Source organism: Thalia democratica, chromosome 4 (assembly GCF_965202585.1).
Source record: "Thalia democratica chromosome 4, ktThaDemo2.hap1.1, whole genome shotgun sequence".
In the NCBI taxonomy this organism is placed as follows: Eukaryota; Metazoa; Chordata; class Thaliacea; order Salpida; family Salpidae; genus Thalia; species Thalia democratica.
This window is the reverse complement of record NC_139168.1, coordinates 20758502-20781534: the sequence shown is the minus strand read 5'-3', so window position 1 is coordinate 20781534 and position 23033 is coordinate 20758502. Positions and strand designations below refer to the sequence as shown.

General features: G+C 29.1%; 1 protein-coding gene across 1 annotated transcript in view; it reads left to right on the top strand.

The window, feature by feature from the left end:
* LOC145833728 (uncharacterized) overlaps positions 1-23033 on the top strand; it is a 31101-nt gene that overhangs the window by 7297 nt on the left and 771 nt on the right. Inside the window, exons 3-12 of the mRNA XM_082940883.1 lie at positions 945-1066; positions 1354-1436; positions 5078-5132; positions 8020-8202; positions 9186-9348; positions 12809-13088; positions 17075-17394; positions 18543-19014; positions 20057-20160; positions 20564-22841. Of these exons, the coding sequence (XP_082797009.1) occupies positions 945-1066; positions 1354-1436; positions 5078-5132; positions 8020-8202; positions 9186-9348; positions 12809-13088; positions 17075-17394; positions 18543-19014; positions 20057-20160; positions 20564-22841 (4060 nt within the window). The remainder of the gene's footprint in view (positions 1-944; positions 1067-1353; positions 1437-5077; positions 5133-8019; positions 8203-9185; positions 9349-12808; positions 13089-17074; positions 17395-18542; positions 19015-20056; positions 20161-20563; positions 22842-23033) is intronic.

Below are 23033 nucleotides of genomic sequence, written 5' to 3'. Positions count from 1 at the left end.
GCACAGAAAAGTTTTATTCCATAATAAAATGTTTTCTTTTTAGATTATTTACGGTTGCTTTAAAAAGTATTAAAATGATCAGCCTCTACAAGTAATAATAATTTTGTAAGTATTATGAAAAAAGTCCTTACTAAAATAATGTTTAAACGGAATTTAACTTAAATTTGTTTTTACTTAAACTTATAAGTTGTTTTTCTTAAAAATCATCGGAAAAGTGTTCTAGAGAAAGTCAAGCTGTTTAATGTTAAATTAATTAATTATAAGTACAACAAACAACTTTTTAAGCCAAGTTCTCACAATTAAACGTTTATAATTCGATCAAATATTAATAAACAAAAAACTGCCAAAAAAACAACTTTCACAAAAATTTAATTAAAGTTTCCGTATAACGTTGATATTATTTTTAACTAATTTAGTTTTAACTGATAGCATTCCAAAATTTAATACATTAGCTATATTTATTACGTTTTATTTATATACTTGTAACACAGCAGAAAAACTTGTTTTGCTGGAATATTAATTCCAAGCATCAAATAAAAAACACTTTAAAACTTAAATAAAATGTATTTATAACGTTTGATCATAACTGCTTACCTTCCATAATACGTGTTGTTTTAGCTGCTTAAAAATGTTTTATTTAATCAAATACACCATACTGAAATTATTTCATAATAGCGTTTTTATCTTCTTTCATACATATTCAGACGTGATTTCAAACAAATTATTTTTATGTAACTAATTTAATATACAGAATAAAAACTTATTGAAAAAAGTGAAAAAACATTTTAAAATTGCAGAGCAATAGTCACCAACATTAAAAACTAACACACATAACTCTCTACTAAAAACTAAACTCTAGAACGGAAACAAATCAAAAAACTTTTAAATTTTTTCTGAAAGTAAAACTTCAGCTAATTATTTTTTAACTTAATCGTAATACACAGAACGGCAACAAAATGCAAAGCAAATCGGAACGGCTTCAGATGAAGGTTGGCGAATGGTTGAATAACGAAAACAACTTGTGGGGATTCTACCAGCTGGAACCTAATGAGCTTCACTCACCAAGGTTGGTTTGATTAGAATAAGTAAAAGTATGAAATATGAAATATGAAAAACAAATTACGACTTATTTGTATAAAATGCATAGAAATAAAAAACTGGTCTGAAAAAAAAAACACAAAAGTAAGTAATGAAAACAATAAAAATAAATCAAAACTTAATTTTATTGACATCTCAAATTAAAGTAACAATATAGTTAAGTTTAATTCTAAAAAGCTTAAATTGATGTTTTAAAGGAAATTTTAATATCTCGTATTAAAAGCTCAGAAATAAAAATAAAACTTTTTTACATAGGACATTAGCGGAAATAAACTTCCGGCAAATGCACCCAGCTCAGATGTTTTCATTCGATCAAAACAATTATCATTATCATCCGGGTGAGTGTTAAGTTTTATATTAATTTTTTTATACTTTATGATATTATAAAATAATAACAAACAATTATTTAATACAATAGTACTTTGCTATAAATTTTCAACTGTTAGTAAAAACTAAAGTGTTTAAATCTTTTAAGCATACTTTTTTTTTACAGATTAAGTCAATTTTAATGTTTGTTTCCATAAAAACAATGAATATTGATTTAAAAGTGAAAATTACTTCTGCAAATGATCGCTTAACAAAAAACGTTATGCACCCATTATTTAAATTTTTATAAATTTCATGTAAGCATAGCAACGGTTCATTAAGTCTATGTAAATGTAATGTAACAAAAAACTAAAATGACTTTTCTTAGACAAAAAACAGCATATCTGGTTACATACATTCAAGGCTGACATTGCAGACTATTGTAATTATTCATTTCTGCTTGTAAGTTACTGCAGTCGTTTTATGTACTGTTCAGTTCACATATCCGACTTATTACGTTGTTAGTAATCAGTCCTTTGAAACAATGAAGTTTAAAATACTACGCTTGTTTATAATTGCCTCAATATTAACAAGGTTTCAGTAACTAAGTTTTGATATGTATTTTGATAACAAAAGTAATTTAAAACTGTTTTTTTTTACATTTTTTTCAAGAGACAGTAAGAAATCTAAAAACTAATTTTAGACAAAATAGATATTTGAAAGAGAATGTTCCATAACTTTTTAATTCCCATTAGGTTTTACGCTAAACAAATTTATACGGTAATTCAAAGCTAAAGAAACATATAAACTTGAGAAAATATATTAAGTTTTTCTATAAAAAAAACCATAAAATTGTTACCGTAACTACATTCTACTGCAGCAGACGTAACTAAAAGACTAAATATAATACTTGGTCGTAAATTTCTTGCATCTTATAATATACCCAAGAGACCATGTGTATATTTTTATGCTTTAAGTATAACTTGTTTAATGATATGGATTTATTGATTCGTAATAGTCAATGTAATTATGGATACCTCGTTAAGTTGCTGACTCCGGAATCAATAATTAGCGTGACTTTTAAGAGACTAAATATACATAACAGAACTGAAAAAGTTGAAAAAATCTTGAACTAGAGTCTCCAAGGTCGAAATATGCTTTGAGTTTATTAAAATTGAAGTTTTCCTTCATAAAAGAATTAAGTTATAGATATAAAATAATACTTATACTATCATAACTAGCATTAAAAAAATAACAATTTTAATGTGAATAAATGAGACAATTATAAATATGATTTTAACTTTTTATCATGGGTAGGTGTCATAAAAGCACAGCGTCACTTTAGCACATAGTGACACTTTAGCACGGAGTGACACTTTGGCACGGCGTCACTTTTTGACTATTTAGAATAGTATTTATTTAACAGATAAAGGTAAATAGCTTGACAAGAACACGGTTAAATTAGAATTTTATGTAGTCTAAAAATGAGTGACTCTTAAGTCCATAGCCTTATATAATAAAAATATAAGATAGTTTTTAGACTAGGTAGTTGAAATAAAACAAGCATTTAATTTTCTAGTTAAGCAAACATAAAAAAATATAAAACTTACAAAGTCTTAATAATGTACCAGGAACATTTTTATTATTGTTTCACTTTATAATACAAGAAACAATAAAAACTATATACGGTTCACAAAGTTCATAATATCCATAAAAGCTAATAAGAAACGACAAAAATAAAGGTAAGAAAGTTTTAAAGATAACATGCTCACAACCTTATGCATTTTTAATACAGTAGACGGAAGCTAATAGGGTTTTATGAGGCTTTACTTTTCCTTTTATATGTTCATAATTGAGTTTATCAATAAAGTTATAATTGGCTCATTAGCGGCATAAGCTCCATAAATAAACCAATTAGCATCAACATACGCTCTAAGAGGTTTTCAATATTTATGCAACTTATACTGATATGGGTGAATTTAGTTTTATAACAAACAAACTATAAGCTGCATCAAAAAAACACAATAAAGTCTCAAAAATAGGCTTTTTTAAAGTTTTATTTCAATCTAATTAATATTACTTAGCTTTACTGCAATAAATAAAAACATAAACTGGTTTCTTTGTTTTTCTTTAAAACTTTTACTTAAATTTTCTATAATAGTCTATTAAATTATGTTTTGTTTCGGTTTCAATACAACATTTTTGATGACATTACTAGTTTAAAAAAGTCTTTAAATATATCGCTTACGAGTTAAACTTTTTTACTACGAGATTAATGTTAGTTACAATGTTTTCATTTTACAATTAAAAAACATCAAAAAAACGGTAGTTTTTTTGAACTCAAACTGTTTATCTATATATCTTAGTTTACTTATTTATTTAAGTTGATAGTTTATCATAGCAGTAAAAAGAGTACTTTATCTATCTTTCAAATAAGCAAATGAAAAACAAACAAGTCATGCTTAATGGATTTTATGAGTCAAAAATAAAAGTTTAGTTTCTCTATTGCATAATATTCTTACTTGTTTTACCGCAGACAGAGATAAGAAACTAGATTTGTATCTGCGTTTCACCTTATGAACTTATTTGAATTTGAAAAATTCAGAACACAAATCGAACAGGTATAAAATTCCAACAAATTCGCAATAAACACGTTTTTATTGACTGAAACTCTTGTAAGTAAATCCATTGCATCTTTTCAAACGATTAATTGCTGTAATCTCGTTATTTACCACATAAAATTAAATGAGCATTTTAATATTGTTCATTAGCTTGTATAAACACTTTATTTAATTATTGTTCTTATAAACTCAACAGTAGTTGTGAAGTTTTTTCTAGTCAGTTACTTCATAAACAAACAAACTAAACTTTGGATAAACTAAAATGTTTTAGATTTATTAATAGCACTGTCAGGCAAACTTTTTACAGCAAACCTAACTAGTATGTATGTTATAGTGAACACAGTGTATTTTACTTTTATAGAGTCAATTTAAGGTAAGTCGAAAAAAAGTTAGCTTCGAATTCCAAAAAATATTCATACTAGAAATTCAGGGCACATACTAGAAAGAGACTAAACACAATTTTCAGTTATGTAACTTAATCTAGCACTAGACTGTGATTAAGCACAAGTGAAATTTTATAATGATATATGTCTCAGTACAGTGAATATTGATTTTTCAAATGTCGCTAGAAGTCTGCAATAAAACTTATTTTACTCGGTATGCATCGATTAACTGGCTGTTTATATAACCGAAACTAAATATCCTTCAGACAGGGTTTGTTACGTCATACAGAGCTTCGAAGTACATTATCGGTCAATTTAATTGATGAAAACTTGTTAATCGATGCTAAAAAATAAAACAGTTTATATAGTTTGATACAGTATTTTCTTTTTATAAAATTAGGTAACTCATAAAATTATAAAATTTAGTTTTTCGTTTTAAAACAAGAGTCAACAACTATGAATGTTATATTTTGGTTTTCATACACTAAAGCGTTATAAACCTGTGCATAATAAAAAAACGGCTGAAAAAGGTTTAAACACCTACTTCATAGCGTATAATCATGAACTTTTAGAAGCATTCATGACCATGAAACCTGTAGAACCATTATTGTTTTTACTGCTACAAAGTAAAAAATAATGCTTAATATAAAACTTTTAAACAATTTATAGCTATAAACGGATCTCTGAACAGAAGGAGCTTACCGCACCAGAACGCTGTTGGACGGTTAGTTCTTTTTAAATTAATAAAAAAAATGTTACTAACGAACATTATTTATTAAATACATTAAATTTTCGTTTTAATTAGTTTGTGAAATAATATTTTTTTTTTGAGTAGAATGTTTAAACTATTTTAGTGCATTGCATTATTTTTAGTTTTAATTGATAACTTGCTTGCAAATTAATTAAAGATAGTGTTAATTTTTTATATATTGATGTTACTAGTATTTTTTTTCTTTAACACTGCTCTATGCCATAACTTATTTTGTTTTCAAGTGTTGTTTTTGTATTAATTTTGTATGCTCATAAGCTTCTTTTAAAACTAAATAGACTAGATAATTACAACAAGTCTAGTGATTCTAACTATATTCATTCTAAAATAAGATTAATAAAATATTTTATTTAAAAACTTAACGGCTTTTATGTAGAAACAGCATGCAATACTTTAAGCTATAAAACCTTAAAAGCAAAAACATCAAAACTCAAGTTTTTATAGCAATAACAAACATTCAAGTAACTGCGCATTTAAAAACAACAAACATAACAAGAGTGATGTAAATAAAGTATAAAATTTAAAATCTGACATAAAATATGCTATTGTTTTAATACTCCTACTTTTTTATTGCTTTGTTGATTTTTAATTCCAAAACAAAAACAGTTTACAAAAAACACGTCCTAAAACAAACAAACATCTTTTTATTTCTTTTATTGTTTCAAACGATTTCAAAATACGCCTTATATTTGTGACACTAAAACAAAAAAATGATTATCTGCAAAACTTTTATATCTAACCAAACTACGTACATAAATAAAAGAGTTCACTTATTAAAAACTTATAGTATGGGGCGTAACCTTACGAAAATAGCTTTTGATTTCCACAGCCCTTTTATTGTTCAACCCACCCACCACAATGCTCTTGTACGGGCAACTTTCAAAAAAAAAAAAGACAAAAAGTTTGACCATATGGTTTAGTTGGAAAAAACAATATTCGGTTAAATTGTTGGAAGTTGTCCAATAGATCGACTTTTTGTTATTCTGTCACTCTTAATTTGCCTAAATTGAATGAAAAATCAATGTGTTTATAATGTGGTTTGCGGGTGGTAATATATAACTATAAAACTTTTACTTGTGATGCTTATTTAAAAAAACAGAACAAATTTACAAAACTTATATGTGAAGTATATAACAATGTACTAGTATTTAGTTTGTATATTTTTTTTTGTTTTTTTAGCTTTAATACAAAAAAAACCGCCCAACAATATATTTATTGATTTCTTGAAAAATCGTTACTTTGTCTATTTTTATTATTTATCGACAAAAATTCATTTTTTCTAATAATGCGGGTGGTCAATAAAATTTATCATTTTTTAATTTAATTTTTGGCTTACAGTCTAATGTATACAACCGTTGGTTGGTAATAAATATACTTTTTTTAACTACATTTGTGTATTCAATCGCTTAAGCGCTAAAACTTTGATATAACATCTGATTATAAAAAGTATTTTATTGTAATTAAATTGAAAGACTACAACATAAGATGTTCTTATCATAACATAATCATTTTAAAGATTTATTTGTAAATAAATTACTTAATCTTTAAAGCGTCAAAGTTTCAAAAAAACCTTAAAAAATCTTCAAAAACTATAAATAGTCTGCTGTTGCAGCAAACTTTGCAGAATATTTTTAATTAAAAACAAGTTAGTTAATTGTTTTAGCTGAGTCAATTTTCGGTCGGCCTCATAACTAATTAAATTCACGTCAACTACTTTAGCGGGTTTTTAACCAAAAACAAAAGTCTAAAAAAATATTTTAATAAGTAAGTTAAACAAATTAGTGATTAAAAAATAAATTATTATAAACAAGTAAATTATTTTTTTTATAACTTACAAGTATTTTAATCTAAATCAAGTCGTTTTATTGTTTTTTTGTAAATATATAAGCCTTTGTTTTCATAAAGTACAAAAGATGTTTTTTTGAAAACTGTGTCAATTAAACTTTGACTTGGTTCTGAAAAATAATTTAATCAATATTAGTTGTCTTTCTTTTCCGCGCCATAAAATAATTTCCGCCAAATTTTAATTATACGTGCCACGAAATTTAACCTGATTAAAATCATGGCTTGTACATAAAAAGATGAAAGTTTTATTTTTTTAAACAGTAAATTTATGTTAAAAAATAAACAAAATAAGTATAAAAAAAGCATAAATGTTAAAGAAATCAGATTTAACATGGAAAGTTCTTTTTCGTAATACTGTAATATAATTTATCTTAAAATAAAAGAATTAATTATACAACTTTTTCAAGAACGTTGTAAAAAAGTCACATGATTTTTTTTCTCCGTTAAGTTTTTGTTTAAGAGATAGACAATAATAATTTCAATAGAATATCTTACATTGACTGTAGTATTACCTACTTTTATTCAAACAACTATAGAACCTATATAAAAAATTAACTAAAAACTTATAAATTAACTTGTTATTAATGATAAGTATTATTTATAAAAAACAGAATTAAATTTTACTACTAAACCAATAGAGCACTACACAGTTTTCTTAAAGTTTTTCATAAACAATAATGCCTTTAACAAATATCAGATTGTTGTTAATTACTATTAGCTTATAGAATAGAAAAGAGTAAAGTATGTTAGTAGCAAAATAACAATTGTATCTAACAAAATAGATATCATAATACAATTTAATAAATGTACATATACTAACAGCTTACGTTGGTAGTTTAACAGAATAATACATGAGTTTTGTTTTAATTCTACAATCAAAAGTATTTCTTGCAAGTACAGTTCAACAATTTTTTACCCATACAAAACTTTTTACCCATACAAAACTTATTACCCATATAAAAGTTATTACCCATACAAAACTCAAACAAACCAACAGAGTGCCCCACATCGACCACCACATGTACCACCCTTCGTACCAGCAAATGGTCTACCAGCAACCATTTTACCACCCCCACTACCAGTACCACGGCTCGGAACACCACTTGAACCATTTGAACGGCTACCAAATGGTCCACAACCCGCACTACCAGCAGCACGTCATGACGCTTCCCAAACAGAGGTTTGTTGTTAAAAAAAAATTAAGTGTACACGTTTGCTATATTCGGATAAAATTTTAGTTTTAAATTTGTTGATATAGTTCATGTTAAGTTTGTACTGTTTAAATGAATAGTTTGTTATTCTTTGAACTATTTAGAGTTGCAAACTAGTTTATAGATTTTAAATATATCAAAATTAAGATATTACGCATTTTGAACATTTTAAAAATATTCAAGTTTACATTACTTTACTTTCGGTTTATGCGTTTACATAGATTTTTTTATTTAAAATTTTACGCCACAAACTTTCAGTACTAAAGTTATCTGTTTTGCTTAGAAATTTATATTTTCGAGCAAATTCTTTATAATTTATAACAGACAAGTTCATTCATCTAATAAAACAATCAATTTAATTGATTTACTTCAAGTGCATACATGATAAACTATCAGCTTTTACGCACCAAAGGCTTTATACTTGTTCTGTCAGTTGAATTTATTGCAGTTCAAAAAATTTTTAAATTAAATTATAAAGTTCAAAGATCATCTGTATACACTTCAATTGGTTTTAAAATCTTTCACTTTGAAAGAAAGCATGTGTTATGTTAGCGCTATAGTTTTGCAGTTTAGTGGTTGAAAACAAATAAAACTTTTAAAAAAAGTCTTTATTTGTAATAAAATGCTTTTAAATTTATACTCATCAACTGAGATGAAAACTCAAAACTAAAAAGCATACAAACTTTATTTCATTAAGCGAAACAGTTGTTTTGAGAAACGAAAGCTAATTGAGCATGTTCGTTTACAAAGTAAATTAAATTCAAGAAAAAACATTCACGTAATTTATTTTATGTACTCAAAACTTTCTTTGAAAGATATCAGCATTGTGAAACTTAACTCATTCAGGACAGCTAAGTTTACCATGCAGAAAAAGTCAAAGATACAATGTTGTTTTTTTTTTCCAAACAAAAATAATTAAATAACTTAATCAAAAATTAAAAAAATTAAACAGAAGCAACCGGCCGAGCAGCAAGAGCAAGTCTCAGAACAACTTGGCCGATCGCCGGGAGTACCTGGACACCAGGAACTATTTGGATACCAGGAACATGGGAAGGGAATACTTGGACACCAGGCGTATCGATCCTGAGACGTATTCGGACATGAACGGACCATTGGTTAGTTTTTACAAATGATACGACTTTTGTTGGTGTTCATTAAAGTTATGATTTTACTTTATTACGATTTGATCTAAGTATTCCGTCATTTTTTAAAAAATGGTAACTTTTTTTAATTTTTTTGCTAATTTCTAAAAATGTTTAATAGTTTATTTATCTTAATAATCTGTTTACTAGTATACTAGCTTTTTTGCTAAATTATTTTACTAAAGTGACCAAAAGTTCCGCAACAGTTAGTTTGTTTGCTTAACTGTTTTGTATGTTAACAGCTAGTACTATCTTTGAACTTTTTTTTCTAACTTTTGAAACAAATTAGTAAATTTAAGTGTTTTTTACCACCCATCGCTATAACCAAGTTATGTTGTTATTGTTTTCCTCACTTAAAATTAAACTTCCCGCCAAAGTTATAATTAAACGCGCGTTAAACTTAACTTAGTTATAATCGTGACTTGTAAGGGAAATTCTACTCAATTTGATGAGGAAACTCACGTTAATAATAGTTCTATGGATAGAACAAGCATGTAAAAAGCACGTAGAACGACATTAAGTTAAAATACTAAAAATTTCTGTTAGACTTGACTAAATCAGCCAAGAAGCTTAATTAATCTTTATAATTGATTAAGTTCTGTTGTTTCATTTTTTGTGCTTAAACTTTCACTTTTCTTAACACTAAACACTGAAATACTTTCGACATACTACTTTTTCTTAAAGCCTCTTTTTACTAAACACCTTTTCTATACAACATAGACGAGTTTAAACATCTATTATTACGATCAATCATAACACGAGCAAATTATAACAAGACACATTGCTGTGTCACAGACTATAGACATCAAAAGAGTTTCTTTTACGCAAGGGAATTTGTATTGTATATCTAACAACATGACACAACACTATTTGTCACAAATCTTTCAATTAGTTTAATTACTGTTCAAACAAGTCAAAAAAAATTATGCCATGCTTGCATAACTCACATAAGAAAAGTTTGTTTTTGCGTCATACAATTTTTTGTTTTGCATACAAAAATAGACATTTAAAAAGCTATAGAAATATATCCATTTTAGTTGCACAATAGCATAAACAACGACATAAGCTTTTAGGGTTATGTTGTTTTAAGTTATAATAAAAAATTGTTTAACAAGACTGTTTGATGTTTAATTAGAATTTTAAAAACCAATAAAAACTTGACTTTATATTGTAACTAGTTTAAATGGTGCCTTTTTTTAAGAAAGTCAATAGAAAACTATTCTTACGTCATAATGTATAGCATAACTTGAGATAATTTCTGAACACTAGACTGTTCTTATCTATTAGCTAATCTTTGAAAGTTTTAAAATTTTTGAAATTTTGAAAACTAAATTTACTTTGCACAATAAATTGACAAATCCATCATATATATTGTCATAAACCTTTAAAAGTTTCAATTTCATTTCAAACTACTTCAATAAAACTACATCAAGCAATTTGTACATAAAAAAGAGCAAGCTAAACCGTCAAAAGCTATTTTCACCACAAACTCGCATATTTTGTTTTGAACAATTTGTTTTTATTGTTTGCAAAAGAGGTTTGCCTACCTTTTTATATTGAAGTGCAAACTAACTGTTTGTATACTGCAAAAGTAAAGTTTATTTCTAATTTCAATTTATATCGTGTAGACCAGTGAATATCTGGCTTCAAAAGTTTCAAAATATACTTGAGGTTATAATAAAAATGTGCTACTACAGTTTTAACTATATAAGCAGCAAAGTTTCCAAAAAAACAATTCTAAATTAGGCAATTAGAAAAAAAATCATAAAACGTTATTTTATATTTTGATTTTTTAAAACAAGTAAAAGACAATCATATTCAAATTTTTCGCACCCCCTAACAAAAATACTACGTGTCGACACAGATTTACGTTAGCAAAAATAATAATACAAACTGGAAATAATTCAATTTAGAATATGGTAAATACTAAAAGAAACTTTAAAGGTTGACGAGCGTTTATTTATTGTATCATTACACGTTTCAAACAAGTTGTTTATACAAGTTTAAATAAAAATAATAAATTAAAGTATAATCTGTAAGTTAATCCTATTACCACTTTATTAAAGTTCAAGTTTAAATTTTAGACTAGCTTTTTTTAAAGTTGTACTGTGATAAACCTTTATAAACTTTATAAATTTTATAAATTGCTCTTCAAAGAAAGCACTGTTATCTGAATAATATCTAAAAGGTGTTTTACAGCTAGAGACAAACAAAGTACTTGTTTTAAAAGGTTGAACGAAATGCTCAAACTTTAACTTCACTGTACATTTATTAGTTTTCTTTATCTTTACAAGTTTTAAAGCATGCTTATTAATGTAAAGCAAAAAACGATTTTTGTAAATTCAGCATGTTTATTTATTTGATGAAGGTAACTTTTCAAAACAAAAGGTGATAAAAGCAAAAAAAAAAATCAACTTATTATTTTCAAGCACTTAAAGTATACAGCTAAAAGTTTAAAGCTTTATAACTTTTTCTTTGCAATTATAATTTAAGAAAATTAAGAACTTAATTAAACTTTCACAGGTGGTAATAAAGGTTTATAAAATCAATATTATAGGTTAAAAGTGAAAGTTTGATCCATAATGACAACTTTCATGGAACCAATTCAAAATTAAAACTTTACACTCGGTTGACTTCTTATTAGCAGGTATTTTTGAAAAAGGTTAAGATAAAACGGAAAACTGAAAAAAATTTTTTTACTAGATTTATGTTTTTAAATAATAAAACTTTACGATATTTGTTTAACCCGTACACAAAAACCTTAGGATTTCGCACTTCCGAATTGGCATTAAGAATTCGAAACAAAGAAATCAATATTACAACAGTTTCACGTTACAATTGTATGGGGCACACCTTTTTCTAACGTATTTTATTTTAATTTTTGAAAGGTAAACTTGTATGGCGCTTTGCAAGCATTTTCAACAGTAAAATCTAAACATTAAAAAATGTCTTGTAAAAGTTCTTATAAAAATTAAGTTTTATGGAAAGCATTACATTTTTCTAAATGTAAACTCACAAAAGTTCAAAATATAATCTTTAAAGTGTTTTTTTTGTTAGAACAAATGAATATTATTTCTTATTTGTACACGATTATTATTTATCTAGTTTCTAAACCTTTTCGGTAGCTTGATTAAGATACATTTTAACATCATTTCAATGTAAAATAACATCAACAGCTCTTTTAAACTTTTTTTTAAACAAACAAATCTCTTGGAATTTAATTGATGACTTAACTTTTTTTAAACATTACCATAGAAGTAAACTTGATTTTTTATTTAACGTTACTACTATAAAACAAAAATATTAAGTACATACTTCAAAAATGAGAGACAAACAATAGAAGCTATATTGAAGCTTTCTTTTGATTTCTAAAAATAAATATTAACATCAAATTATAAATACTTTAGGAATAAAATTTATAAAATCTTTTCAGACACCGAGCTCGATAGGAATGATTAGCGAGGACCCCACAGCAAACCTTCTACATCCCCCTAGTGGCAATTCCCATGGTAACCCTGGTAACCGGTTCAGTTACCATGGCAGCCACCCCAGACCTCCAAGCACCACAACGTGGTCGAACCGCAAGTCGTTTGCCACCCTCGACAGGTCCTCCTTCACCGGAAGCAGCTTCAATGACGTCATAGCGATTGCGGAGGAAACAAACTTCGTTAATGGAGGGGAGAAAGTGAACCTGGGGCTGAAAGAAGCAAAAAGTTTGTTAATTTTTTTATTACGTTGTTAAAAAATTAATGAAAGTTCGGAAAAAATTACGTATATGATAAAGATAATTGCATAGAATAAAAAATAGAGATTGTGTAAAATATAAAAACCAAACTTGATAAAAACTAATATTTTTTTACCATTCTGCTACAGTGTATTTTAAACTTTTAAAATTATAGCTAAAGTTGTATCGAAAAATATTTTTTTGAGATGAACTAAACAGTTTAAAAATTTCAACAGACTAAAGCTTTTGTTTTCTCTTTAGATCAATCTGTGCATAAAAGTCTAGATTGACTTCATTTATTAGCTGCTTAAAGCCTGGGAACATTTATAAAACTAAAAATCTAACGTAATTCAATCCAATAATCTAGCAAAACAAGTGGCAACTTATAAAGTTACAGCTTAGCACAACAATAGTTTAAAACGGTCAAGTGACACAAATTAGATGACTCAGAAATATTTAAACAGCAAATCTTTGACATTTTTCCCTTATATGCTCTTTAGCAACTCTTAAAGTACTTCACAATACAAACGATCACCTATGATTAATAAATTGTTTCGCATAATATCGGCTACCTTTACGAATATGAGTCAAAATGAGAATATTTTTACATAAGTAATCGATTCACTGTACCCTTGTAGAGAACCTTGTTGTTTTGAATGATATTACCATGAAATATATATTCCTTTGTATCGGATGCAGATCTAATCTCGTTTTGTAATACATAAGCTGTTATGTATACTTAAAGAAAAGCACATTTTGTGCATAAGTAATGCAGTTATGAGTAAGATTTTCTTTGCATAACTAATTCTAAGATTTTGTAAGCTTGTTATGTTTTTCTCTAATACAAACAATTTATGTGTTTTATTTTGTTTTATACAATTTTTTGTCATTGTGGAACAAAGTTAACCTTTTAAAACAGTTCTTTATTCTTTCTTTTTTTCTGAATTTAAAAGTTTTTGGTGAATAAAGTCTTTTTAATTCAGAAAGTTTTTATTTTTTTTTCACTTCTCACCAACAAAAAACTCAACGTTTCAAAAATAAAAATTGAAACATCAGAACTAATTCAATCTGGCCATAAACACCAAAGCCAACTTATAAATTTTCAAACTTTTCGCGCACAGTAGCGAAAAGGGAAAGGTATAGAAGTTATCGATTTTTCACAGCTTTTTATTCACTAGTCTCTATGCCACGGCTGGTTTATTGAATAAATACGCCGGTATATTTTTACTAAAAATATTTTATTTTTCTCTTTTATTAAACCCTTCACTAGTTTATTGCGTTAAGTTTGAATACTTAAAAAAAATATTTTCTTTCCAAAAGCCTTTATTAAGATTTTTTTTGCATTTTTGCATTCGGTAGTATGCAGATCAATGGTGCTAATGACAATAAAAATTTATATTAAAAATTTTATTATAACCATATCTCAACGTTGTACAGCTTTTCCATTTTTATTATTATATTGTTAAAGTTTGTTGTATTGTTTTACTGTTATTTTTGTCGTTAAAAGTTAAATATACACAAAAAGTTAGTTTGGATGGCTTGTTTTATAGAACAATTGTATGTGTTGTAATAATGGCTACTTATTACAAACACATACTAAAACCTTGCTACAGTAACATAAATATTAAGTTGTGTTCGTTTAAAGTACATTGAACTAGTGCAGTATTATAGTTTTTTTAATAAAAGTATGCTATTAGTTGACTATAAACCACAACAAAAGTAAATTAAGTAAAGCACTAAAACTATATTTTCCAGAATTTATCAACAATAATATAAAGCAAACTTAACAAGTTATTTATATTTAGTAAACTTTTGTTTCTTATTAGTCAATAAGTATTTTAATAAATTCATTACCTACCATAAATTACATTTTTTTAAACAACGAGAAAAAATATAATTTGCTTTTATTAAGTATGCTTCATAAAACATGTTTAAATTCCATTAAAACTACGTTACATAACTAAAGATAAAATAAAACTAGATCAAAAAAATATTTTCCAAAAAGTTAATTCACTTGTTTTGTACTTAAACGTTTTGTTCTGTCAAAAATTTTAGCCATGGGACAGATCACAAATCGAAATTGCCCAATTAAAGTTTCAATTTAAGGAGCAAGCCTAAGTAATTTAAACTTTTTAAAGTACAATTTAAACAAGAACACCCTTTTTAAACTTGCTTATTGTCTTATATGTAAGTGTTATGCAATAAGAAAATTACAATAAGCATATTTGTTGTTTTGTTTGGCTTCATTTTAAGTTCAAGTAAACCTTTTTCAACCTACATGCAAATGTCTAAGCGTAGATAAGATCAAGTCCGTGTGTAGATGTATAATATCTACGTTTTTTACATACAAGTGTGCTAAAATATAAAGTTGTGCATTTAATTTTACATCCAGTATTTTTTATTTATTGGTTCTCCATAATTTATTAAACTTTTAAACTTTAGCCTACTTGTTTTATGACCTGTTTATAAAATATTAAAGCTGTTCATTTCACTAAAATTTGCATTAAATATTTATTATGTTTTTCTTTTTAACTATTCTACAAAAAGTTTAATTTAAAATGTTTGCTCCGTTGTCAAACTATGCTCAAATAAAATACCCTGAAAAAATATTGTACACTCTAAGTCTTTAAAAATCAACTACTAGTTTTTAAAAGTTTGAACTGAATCTTAATCTAAACGTTGTACGAAGCTGCATTCTAGCTTTTAATTTTAAAAACTGCTAGGTATGTTCAGTTTAAAATGTAGACTTTCTCAGTAACCTTACTTAAACTTGTGCAGAAACCTTATTTTTTAATTCAATAGTAAACTCCACATGTTGATATTTCAAATGAAGTCTTTCATTTACTTATAAAAAGTTTCGCATTTTTGTTAATAAAAAATTGCATAGTTTAAAACAAGTCGTTAACTTTTAAAACGTGAAATGAAAAGTTTATTGTAACCATAGATTTGCTTCATATCGATCAAAAAAAAGTATTATCATGCCTTAAAGCAATGCATGCGTTTGACAAATTAATATTTAACCACGACATATTCGCAAGTTAAAATGGTTAACTAGCAAAAAAGGTCAAAAATACTCATTTATTTATTAAAACTGATAACCGAACATAATTTTCATCAAAAATAATCTAGTGAGTGAAAGTTTAAAAGATTTATTTAAGTATGCGTGAACAGAAAACCTTGACAATTGTAATCTACATACGTGATTTTTAAGTTTTTCGAGCAGAACTTTACTTAAGTAGCAGCAAAAACTTAAGTTAACCCGATTAAGAATTTGCAAACTCAGTCATGGACTTTTAAAGTGTTCTTAAGAATTAACTTTTGACTTAAAAATTTTTTTAGTAGACGGCTTGGAGTGTAATAAGTAGGCATATCACGTTTCATATTATAAAAAAGAGTTTACAAACAACTTACATATACTTTTATTTATGTTCAAAATTAGAACTATTGAATTTAATTATTATTTATTTAAGTACACAAAAAAGGCAGTTATTGAAATAAAATTTACGACTTGTTTAAGTTCAAGTATTTGTAAAACTTGAAAAAGAATTAATTTTTGTTTATTAAAACAAAGAAAATATCGTTTCAAATTTCTATGCATTTTTTTAAATTAGAATACGCAATTACGCTTCTAGTAGTAAATTTTATTATGTTAATCACTGAATAGAATTTGAAAACATTTTACCTAACTATTTTTAACACAGAGAACTTAATAAACAACCTATGATTGTTACATTTTTATCAATAATTAATTTTATTACTTAATAAAAAAAATATAGCGTGTTTACTAGTGTTTGTTTATATTTTTATTAATAGAAAAACACAAATATCGTCGTTTGAAAATGTTTGTTCATCTTGGAACCTTTTTTGTGCACAATAAACTAGTTTTATTTAAACAAATGTTTATGCTGTAAACAATTTATAAATGTCTAAATTAGATTTATAATCCATTATCGAATTACAATTATCCTTCAACAGAGTTGAACGAGCAACCAGTGATGGTTATGAAGGAGTGCGACTCAGTCGTGGCAACCTCCTTTCAGACAAACTCAGGTAAGTTCTTCTGCCTGACCAGACCCAAGTCCATCAGCACCGCTTCAGAGAGCAGCCCGCCCAAAGAAAATCCCCAAAACCGAAACGAAGTTGAAGCCTCACAAACTGACAACCCAGCAGCGTTGGAGACCAGCCCTGGAAACATTGAAAATGAAGTGAGAAATTCAGAAGGTGATGGTCCAAGAAATTGTTTTTCACCAAGTGAAACTGTAAGCGCTGAGAAAGATTCAGAGGCACACAAAAAGGTTGTTGAACATATAGTGCTTTTTTTTTAAAGCAGAAACTTGTTGTTTTCTGGATTTGAGCTTGAATTCTGTATTACTGCTTGACTGTTGTCATGTTTTTAAACAACTTTTGTCAAATTAAATCCCCTACTTAAAAAGTTTGAACTTTATGTTTTGTTTCAAGTTTAACAAGTGAAAAATTTTAAGTTTGTAAAGTTTTCAATATTTTAAATCAGGTTCTTAAGTTTGATATCTAAAAATGTTTTAAGATACTAAATATGTTTATATTTAAATGATAGACAAAGATTAAGGATTTTGACAGTGCTTTTTAAAAACATTTTTCTATTTTGTTCTTATATAAAATTGTAGTACAGTTACTTAAACGAAACTTTTAATCATGTTTTTAGTTTTCTAAGCTATTTATTATTGTATAAGCTCTTGTAAGTTACCTACTTTTTTTTTAACAAAATACAGCATTTTTTTCAAATACCTTATTAAGCCAAAGATTTTCAAACTTCATTTTAGTTTATCGATCATACTTAACAGTAAATTAGTTTTGACCAAAATTGTACATTAATCGAGAAAACAACCACAATAAGCTTAATATCTTAATTTAAATTGCTTTTTAAATGCAAGAATGATGTTCAAACTATATTTGAGGTTTAATAAAACCGTATCAAGGTAAACAAATATGAAATATACCACATGGTTTCTTAATTAGTTTTACTGAAAAATTCAAAGATTATTTGTACATTATAAGTTTTCAAATGTTCAAAAATGCTTTATCGTTCAATAAAAAGTATGCATTTTTATTCATATTATTTACTAGATCTAAAGTTTATCTTATTTACTTATAGACTTTGCAAAATGTTTTGAAGATTAAAAAGACATTCAATGTTTTTGCAGTTACTTTGAGACGCCTTTATTTTATACCAAAATTGCATAAAACAATACAAACACAATCATATGAAATTTCCACACAACACATAAACAGATCAACAAAGCAGCTTCGTAAAAAACAAGCTTTAATTGTTTTTTACAGCTGTGTGTTGCCGAAATATAAATATAAACATCTTTACCTAAGTACAAAGCATTTCACAGCAACCTGTTTCTACTATATAAGTAAAAAGTATATTTCAAAAGATAATTATATCTTAACTCAATTTTAGAATGACGATGAAGAAAGCGAACCGTCAATCGTGAACGAAGAAATCGCAAAAATCAAAAAAATGCTGAGACCGGTGAAGATTGACAAACCGAAAATCCCACCGACGAAAGACGACAAAGTAAAAAGCACAAAAGATAAAAATTTGGGCGAAGAAAGTAAAAAGGAAACTGAACCCCAAAAAAATAACCAACTGAAGGTCCAAAACGACCAAAGCGCAGCTCCACAAGAAAAAGACCAAAACGACCTAAACGAAGATGACGACATGTCTTCCATGACGTCGTCATCGTCACGATCATCACACAGTGACGTCATAAAGCCGCCAATACCTCGTCCTAGATCAGTCCTATCTCTTGGTGTCGCTTCAGTGGTAAGCGAGCAACAAATGCTAGATGCAGAGGTTCAGTTGTATAGCCCTGAGAAGGAAACTATTTACGAGGAAAGCGCGTCATCTACCGGTGAAAGTTCTTTTACAGGTGAATTAATTTTTTTAGAAATGAAAGTATTTAAAGTTACACTTAATTTACTCAATAACCTTTTTTGTGAAATAATTAATCTTATATATAAATATTAGAAATAAATAGAATAAACTTTACAGTGGAAACTAAAAAACTGAGGTTTTGTTGTTTAAAGGTTGTTTTAATTTTGTTTTAAACTAAAATAAGTCATGGATCAGTAAATCTTATTTGAATAAATAATTAATGAATGATTGTTTTATAAAATTTTTGTCAATTGAACAAAATTCATATTTAGAACGTTTAAGTGTTTAAAGGCTACACTTGGTTTAATTTAATAAACTCAAGTATTTGGATTAAAAAGTTTTTACTGAGAAATAAGTCCTTAATTAAGTTTTAATGAAGATTCTACTACGTTTGAGTCATTTCCGTTTCAAGCAGATGATCATAGATAAGTTGCATAAACTTAAACATCGTTTAAGTAAAAAGATCAAACTTTATAACCAAACTTAAAAACTACACGTAAACAAAGTTTATTATTTGTTTTTCTCCTACTAAGTTTAAACTCACTATGTGTAGCTTCAACGTAGTTTAATGTCACAAGTACTCTTCTATGGTTGATTAAACAAACTACTTATGTTTTTACTCGTTTGTTTGTTTTAGTTATCATAACTTCAAACGCTTTGATGATCGAAATTAAACTAAACTATTCAGAAAATTAATTGTACAACTTTTTATTTGTAAAACAAATAGTTGTTTTGCTTACTAGCTTTAATAATGTTAAAGTATTTTAAAACGTGTTCTGACCGCAGAGTTGTAGCTAAAATGCTTATTAAAAATTCAAATAAACTTATTGATGGTTTACTAAACTGACAACTTGTGCAATTCACGCGTTTAGTAATATTATATAACACAACAACATGCTTTTAAAAAAAACTTTAGTTAAAAATCAAAAAAAAAAACTACTAAAAATAAAAAAAAAACACATTTTGAACTTTAAATTAGTACAGTTAAGTTTTTAACAACAAATTATATTTGCTAACACTAGTATTTTTTTTTGCAGATGACTCAGAAATATCGAGGTTGAGCGATGAAGAGATTGAGGAAGCTGAAAAGATGAAAGAAGAAATGCTTGCAGAGTTGAGCGCCAGTTCCCAGAGGTTACAGGTTTGTAGGTACTAGATATTCTTTTACTTTATTTTTTTTTATGTAAAGAAGCAATGCTCACTGAGCTAAGTGCCAGTTCCCATAGATTACAGGTTGAAAGGAGTACATGCTTTACACTAACTTCAGTTTCCTCATAACAACTAGGATAACTTTTGTCTCAGAACTTTGTTTTACTGTGTGATTCAAACTCAAACTGGATCATAAAAAACGTTTTAAAAGTTTATTAACTGTACTTTTTGTTTGCGTTTAAATTTACTTTTAAAGTTTATCGGCTGTTTTAGTATTAAAACTAGTCTAGCAATTTTGACAAATTAATAAAATTTTATAATGCTCCTACAATACAACTAGTTATAATCAATAGTCTCACCAGAGGAAGATTATCAATTCTCTGACTATCTTGCAGGAGCTCAAACGGCAGAAGGGGGAGGAGGAACGCCGCAAGAGAGAGGAGGAGCTCGAGATGCTGAGAGAGGAGCAGGAGCGAGACCTGAGGGAGAGGGAAGAAGAGATGAGACGGGAAGAGGAGCAAATGGCGAGGGAGGAGGAAGAAATCAGGAGGAGGCAGCTGGAGGAGCTGGAGGAAATCAGGAGGGCGAAGGAGAAGCAGGAGAGGGAGAAAATGGAGTCGGAGAACTTGCTTCACAGGGTCAACGGGATCTTGAACGGGGACCGAGAAACCCCCTTTCCTGAAAATAAAACTCCCGCAACAGAAAACCAGTCTTCGAGCTCGCAGCCGAATTTTCGCGCAGTTTTGAAACCGACTGGAACGTCACCGACAAGCGAAGGTCCGTTCAACGTCAAGCTGAGGAAGACGAGCTTGAGCAGCTCAAACTGGAGGGTGGACGAAAGGAGCCAAGTGAGGCAGAGGAACGGAAGCTCGAGCGGCGGGAACGTTTTCAAGGAGAGGAACCCGGCCGCTGCAAGAAAACAGCTTCCCCAGTGGCCCCCGGCGAAAGAAGAACCCGTTGAGCTTGGTAACCATAACAACTATAACAGTTTTAGTCAACCAGAAATTCAAAATCATAACAACCAATTTAACACCATATCTCGAAGAAACAACATACATCAACCCGAATTTGTAAATAATTTCAACACCAAACCTCACAATTTAAATCAACAGTACAGTTCTTCAACTTTGACCCTGAACACACAAAACTTCCCTGGCAACGACTTGAACACCCAGGTAGTCCCTGACAACGAGCAGGAATCGGAAGGTAGCGTAGTCGGGGATTCACCTGTTTTCAAAAGAGTCGTCCCCATGAACCAGAGACCACGGAAGCCGAGACCAAAGTCACTGGACTTTTCGTCGTGGAACAACGATTTAAGCTTGGCCCCTATGCAACAAAACAATCAACAAAATGGCTTTTTGCAAAATGGATTTCAACAAAACAACCAGCAAAATGGATTTCAACAGGTTAGGTTGAGACCCACAAGCGTGGCGGGAAGTATTTACAAAAACAAACCACAAAACGTGTCTCTAAGAAGCTCAAACTTCAGTGCGCAAGGTCCACAAAACGGGTTCCCAAAGGTGGTACTGAGGTCAACTAACAACAGAACGAATTTGAACGGAGTCTCACCCCAAGGCAGCAACAGTTTCCAGAACGTTCGACTGAAGCCAACAAACGCAAACTCGCAAATGCAACAGAAACAAATTGAATCGGACTCAGACAGCTCGGTGGTCGGAGACTCGCCTCTCTTCAACAGAAAATTCCCGTCTCAGAAACCACCTCCTCCAAAAAACGAGACTCTTGAGGAGAGAGCGGCAAGAATCTTGGGTACGAGACCGGCGTCAAGGCCCTCAAGGAGCAATTCCGCAGACAACCTGATAGAAGAAGCGGTTTTGAGCGGGAGGTTCACGAGGTCCTATTCTTCTTCATCAAGCTCTTCAGAGGAAGAGATTGCACAACCCAAGCTGGTGTCAAAGTCAGCAATTAAGGTAAGCCAAGTAAGAAAGAACCCTAAATCCGTCAAGGCCAAGTCTCAAGGATCCTTGAAGTCGAGACAAAACGGGAAGAAACCTGCTCTGAAGAAGCAAGCGGCGCAGGATAAAACATCCGCTAGGGCGCGCAACACACCGACCCCGGTCATCCAATATTACACGGACGAGCTCGTGACCAAGCAGAGCATCGAGAGGCAAAAATCCGAAGAGCAGGGCAAAAAATATGAGAAGACTAAAACTAAAACCGCTCCCCCAAAAACCCTTCTGATTAAAAACGGCGCGAAAAATCCCAAACAGCCAATCAGAATCTCCGAATCGCCTAAAACTCCAATGATAACGCCCGAAATCCCGGAAATCCCAGTCGAACCGAAAACCCACCGCGACTCCACCAACTCCGCGCCGGGGCGCCAGAGCATCGTGGACCAGCTCGCTGCGACCGACCACCTGTACGGTAAACCCCCTAAACCAGAAGAAAAATCCCCTGTTAGGAAAGAGAGCACCGAGTCGTCGGAGGAGGAGGATTTGAAGGCCAGGTTCCAGCGGGTGATGATGCGCCCGCTGACGGAGAAGAAGTACGAAGCGGAGGTGAAGACGAGAAAGAGGGAAGAGGGGAATACCCGGAGGGAGGAGCAGATGGAGAAGGTGGCGAGGGCAGTGGGATTCGACAGGAGCAAGGTTGCCAGGAAGAAGCCGGTTGCCAATGGCAACGCAGGTGGTCATGTGGAAGTGAAAAGAAACAAAAGTTAGTTTTGTTTAATTTTCGATAAAACATATTGTTACTAATGTTACTGAATTTTTAACATTATTGAACCTTTTGTTAACATTAGTTAAAAATCAGTGATCATTAGTTTTTAAAATTGCAATTTTTCAGTTTTGTTACATAAATGAATAATAGTTATTGTATTATCAAAAGTTTTATCAAAGTAACTTTTTT